This window comes from Rhinopithecus bieti, unplaced genomic scaffold (assembly GCF_001698545.2).
Source record: "Rhinopithecus bieti isolate Rb0 unplaced genomic scaffold, ASM169854v2 scaffold_33937, whole genome shotgun sequence".
Lineage (NCBI taxonomy): Eukaryota > Metazoa > Chordata > Mammalia > Primates > Cercopithecidae > Rhinopithecus > Rhinopithecus bieti.
The window spans coordinates 562,839-568,067 of NW_016814873.1; the positions used below are offsets into that span (position 1 = coordinate 562,839).

Sequence of the window (5,229 nt, forward strand, 5' to 3'; positions counted from 1 at the left end):
AAATAAATAAATAAATAAATAAATAAATAACTTACAAAAAAAAAGGCTGGGCCGGGTGGCTCACTTGAGCCCATGAGTTTCAGACCAGCCTGGGCAACATGGCAAAACCACATCTCTACAAAAAATACAAAACATTAGCTGGGCATGGTGGCATGAGACTGTAGTTCCAGCTACTCAAGAGGCTGAGGCAGCAGTAAGCAGTGATTGCGCCACTGAACTCCAGCCTGGGCAACAGAGCAAGACTCTATCACATGAAAAACCAGAAAGACAGACAGAAAGACAGAAAGAACGAACGAATGAACGAACCAACCAAACAGGCTCATGCCTGTAATCCCAGCACTTTGGGAGGCTGAAGCAGTCTGGGCAACATGGCAAACCCATCTCTTCCAAAAATAAAAAAAAAATTAGCCGGGCACAGTGGCATGCGACTGTAGTCCTACTACTTGGGAGTACATACTACTTAACTGTGCCACTGCACAGTCACTGCCTGGGCAATCAAGCCAGACCCTGGGACCACAGGCATGCATCACACCTAGCTGTTTTTGTCTTTTCTGTAGAGACAGGGTTTCAGCATGTTGCCCAGGTTGGTCTTGAACTTCTGGCCTCAAGTGAACCACCGACCTGCCTTAACCTCCTGAGTAGCTGGGACTACAGGGGCCTATCTCCCCAACCTATGTCTAGAAGGTAAGATATTGTTTACTTTGTGCATTAAATACATTTTTTAAATGTGGAGGCAAAACTAAATACAAACTCAACAATATCACCTTACCTTTATTTAACCCCCTATAGTATTCATTTACATTATCATCTCAATGAATCCTTATGACCGCCTTTAATAATACTTATCAATGTTGTCTAAGAGAACTTTTGGTGACAGGTGTTCTAGTCTATCACTCCAATATGGTAACCATTTAGCCACATGTGTCTGTTGAGCACCTGACATGTGGCTAATGTGACTAAAGGTCTAAATTTTAAATTGTATTTTGTTTGGTTTTGCCTTGCTTTTTGCTTTAACAACAGGAATTTATTTCTCACAGTTATGGAGGCTGATAATGTATTTAATTATTTTTATTATTTAGACAAGTTCTCACTCTGATGCTCAGGCTGGAGTGCAATGGCAAAATGACAGCTCAATGCAGCCTCAAACTCCTAGGCTCAGGTGATCTTTCCACCTCAGCCTTCCAAGAATCCAAGAAGAATTACAGAGGAGCTGGGACTACAGGTGTGAGCCACCACACTCAGCCCCTTAATTTTAATTTAAATTGCCACATGAGGCTAGTGACTACTGCACTACACAATGCAGGTATATATTACCAACGAGAAAGCTGAGTTTCGTTACGCCAAAGCCATGTAACCAGTAACTGTGGATTCTGGGTTTCAAATTGTGGATTCTGGGTTTTTAGGTTTTATGATTCTAAATTCAGTGTTTATGTATCTTGCTGAGGTCAACTACCTAAAGATTATTATTTTAAGGGAAAAAAAGAGCTTAAACTATTAATATCAGTATTAAGAATCTTAATATACAAGGAGCATTACATCTTTGTCAAGATGCTTTTAATTTTTCCTCATAAAACAATCTTTGCAAACAATAGGCTGCACATGGTGGCTCATACATGTAATCCTAGCACTTTGGGAGGCTGAGATGAGCCTGATCAACATAGCGAAACCCTGTCTACTAAAAATACAAAAAAAAATTAGCCGGGCATGGTGGCATGCACCTGTAATCCCAGCTACTTGGGAGGCTAAGGCAGCAGAATCACTTGAACCCAGGAGACAGAGGTTGTAGTGAGCCGAGATCACCCCACTACTGCACTTCAGGCTGGGAGACAGAGTGAGACTCTATCAAAAAATAAATAAATAAATAAATAAATAAATAAATAAATAAAACCCTACAGGTTCTAATTAGAGAAGACACTATGGGGCTCACTTGATTTACCTGAACTTCTCCTTTGAGTTCAGGGAAAAAGCACATATATTAAAAACATGTTATGTTGCTTTAAATGACTATGGAAATAGAACTTAAGTTGAACTAAGTGGACAAGGACAAGACAAGGTATTTCGTCCATAAATGTAATCAGCCCAATCAAAAATGCCTCGTATGTATTTGTAACAAAATATCTTCTGGAATATTCCAAAACTGAATGATCTCTCAACTACTATATCCATTTTATCCTTTACTAACACAAATTATTATGTGATTACAGAATTACAAACTTTTTTTTTTTTTTTTTTAAAGACGGAGTCTCATTGGGTCGCCCAGGCTGGAGTGCAGTGGCATAATTTCAGCTCACTGCAACCTCCGCCTGCTGGGTTCAAGCAGTTCTCCTGCCTCAGCCTCCTAAGTAGCTGATTACAGGCGCGCGCCACCATACCCGACTAATTTATGTACATTTAGTAGAGACGGAGTTTCAACATGTTGGTCAGGCTGGTCTCGAACTCCTGACCTCGTGATCCACCCGCCTCAGCCTCCCAAAGTGCTGGATTATAGGCGTGAGACACCGCGCCTGGCAAAACAACTATTAAATTCGCAATTAGTGGAGACCCTTCGACTTCAAATACCTTCTCAGAAGCATTCTGTGTTGGTTTCAGCTTCCCTTTTGCCATGAGCATGGCATTGATCTTGGCAGCCACAGCAGCAGCAGCATCCAAGGCACCTGAAGGAGCAGCTGTGGTGCCCCCAGGACTTCCCCCACTGCTGGTGACCTCCCCACCTGGGGCCGCTGGAGGGAGGAAGAGAAGTGGGGCTGGAGCTGGTTGGTCCCATTTGCTGCGTCGCCTACATGTAGAAAAAGGAAAACATTAGGCCTCAAAGCTTTCATGTATGTTATTCTTTCCTTACTACGCCTTAGCACCCCATTTTCCCTCTATTATATTCCACTTACACTTCCGAATCACCTTCTAAATCTAAAACTCCCCTCTCCTTAAACAATTATTGCTATATTTAACAAACCCACACTTTCCACCCTTCCCCAAAATCTTTCGTTTCTACTGTCACCTGTATCAAAAGACTCCACTCTATCCTGCACGCTCTCGTTTACGCCTTCCCCTTGGCTCGCCCTTCCAAAAGTCCCCGTTTCCCTCCTCCCTCGGATCCCAGCCGGCCCTTTAAGGGCCCCAGGCCTGCTCAAGATCTTTCTCCCCAAACGTCCAGCCCTTTACTTCCTACTTAAGGGGCCCTCCACCCTAAACGCAGCTTCTCAGGGTCCCTCCGCCTCTCCCGCGCCCCAGTGCTCGCTCCGATGCCCTCGCCTCTGAAGCCGTACCCGCCAGCTCCAGGATGTGTCGCGCTCCCCGCGGACATGGCGACCGGTTCTACTCAACCACCCGCCAACTACCCGACTACCACCTTCTCGTCACTTCCGCCCCCAACGCTCTTACGCACAGCCTTTTCCGGTCGTGAGGCCGAGCGGTTCCGGTGAAAATGTCGATTCCGATTGGACTCTTGACGATTTAAAGGCGTCTGGCGTTTCTGAAACAGGTAGGGTGTGATCTTCCGGGTTGCGCCTTACCCTTAAGAAAGATGGCTGCTATGCCTACTATAGATGCGGAATCGGGCCTAGCCGAATCCATCTTTATCGTGGGCATGTTGTGAGACAAGAAGACAATACGCATGAGTCAGATTAAACAGGTTTCTCCTCAAATTCCGCTACGTTTGTGTTGAGTCCTAGTTTCTGTCTGGGGAGACAGCCTTCCCGCGGCTTTTGCCCGTTTCACGTTTCTGTTACTTAGGAAAAGGAAAATGATTCGTTGCCAAGATCATTTGAAGAATTTCTCTGTCTGTTTGGTCCATTTCTGTGCACCAAGCAGGGAATATAAACATTAAAAGATGAATAAGCCGCAGGCCCTGCCGTTCTGGTACTCTCAATGTGGCAAGGCAGATACGCAGGCGAATATGTATGATAGAGTTGTATATTAAGCAAAGGTCGAAGAAGATAAGCTGCTCATCTTGCTGGAGCGTCTAAGAATGGGACGCTAAAAAGCCGGTAGAGTGCTGGAGAAGCGATCAAGCGTAGGTTATGGAGCATCCTGTTCTGGGATCTGTGTACTTAACGGTTGAGCTGGCTGGAGTGCGGGAGGCCAGGAGTTGAAAGGCCTTGAATGAGTTGATTCTGTAGGGTAAACATTTCTTTTTTTGAGACCGAGTTTCACGCCGTCACCCAGGCTGGGAGTGCGATGGCGTGATCTCGGCTAACTGTACTCTCCGCCTCCCGGGTTCAAGCGATTCTCCTGCCTCAGCCTCCCAAGTGGCTGGGATTACAGGCGCCTGTCACCACGCCCAGCTAATTTTTGTTTTGTTTTGTATTTTTAGTAGAGACGGGGTTTGGCCTATGCTGACCTCAGATGATCCACCCGCCTCGGCCTCCTGAAGTGGTGGGATTACAGGCGTGAGCCATCGCGCCCGGCCAAGGCTAAATTAGGTTTCTAACCTTTGGGATGTCTTGGAACTTCAATGGGTTTCCAGATCCTCCCACCTCAGCCTCTGAAGTAGCTGGGACTACAAGCATGCGCTACCACACCTGGCTTTTTTTTTTTTTTTTTTTTTAGATACCGGGGTGGCAGGGAATGCGGAGGTGGGGGGTTACTATGTTGCCTAGGCTGGTCTCAAAACTCCTAGGCTCAACGGATCCTACCACCTCGGCCTCCCCAAAGTGCCCCTTTTCCTATTCTCCCCGAAACACTATGCTGTTGGGATTCTGATTGAAATTACATTGTTTATTATATTTGTCATTTTAAAAAATTTGAGATATACCATAAATTTACCCTTTTTAAAAAGAGTAAATTTAAGTGCACAATTCAGTGTTTTTTAGTGTGTCCACAAGATTGTGCGACAGTCACCATTATCTAATTCCAGATTTTTTTTCCAGATTATTTTTGTCACCCCAAAAAGAAACCCCTCACCTGTTAACAGTCACTTCACATTTCTCTCGCCCCACAAGACATGGGCTACCACTAATCTACTGTTTCTCTGGATCTACCCATTCTACACATTTTATATAAATGGAATTACACAATGTGTGACCTTTTGTATCGGCTTCTTTCACTTGCAGTGTTTTCAAAGTTTATTCATGTTGTAGCATATGTCAGAACTTCATTCTTTTTTTATCACTGAATAAACTTCATTCTTTTTTATCACTGAATTTCTTTTCCATTGGATGTACAGACCACAATTACCCATTCATCCATTGATGAACATTTGAGTTGTTTCCACCTCTTGGCTATTGTAAATAG

At 44.4% G+C, this 5,229-nt stretch overlaps 1 protein-coding gene across 1 annotated transcript in view; it reads right to left on the reverse strand.

The window, feature by feature from the left end:
• The window catches only part of KHDC4 (KH domain containing 4, pre-mRNA splicing factor), a 25,224-nt gene extending 21,849 nt beyond the window's left edge, over positions 1–3,375 (reverse strand). The window contains exons 1-2 of the mRNA XM_017852419.1: positions 3,264–3,375; positions 2,560–2,776 (exon numbers count right to left, since the gene is read on the reverse strand). Coding sequence (XP_017707908.1) covers positions 2,560–2,776; positions 3,264–3,301 — 255 coding nt within the window. The 5' untranslated portion in view covers positions 3,302–3,375. The remainder of the gene's footprint in view (positions 1–2,559; positions 2,777–3,263) is intronic.
• Positions 3,376–5,229: the final 1,854 nt, after the last annotated feature.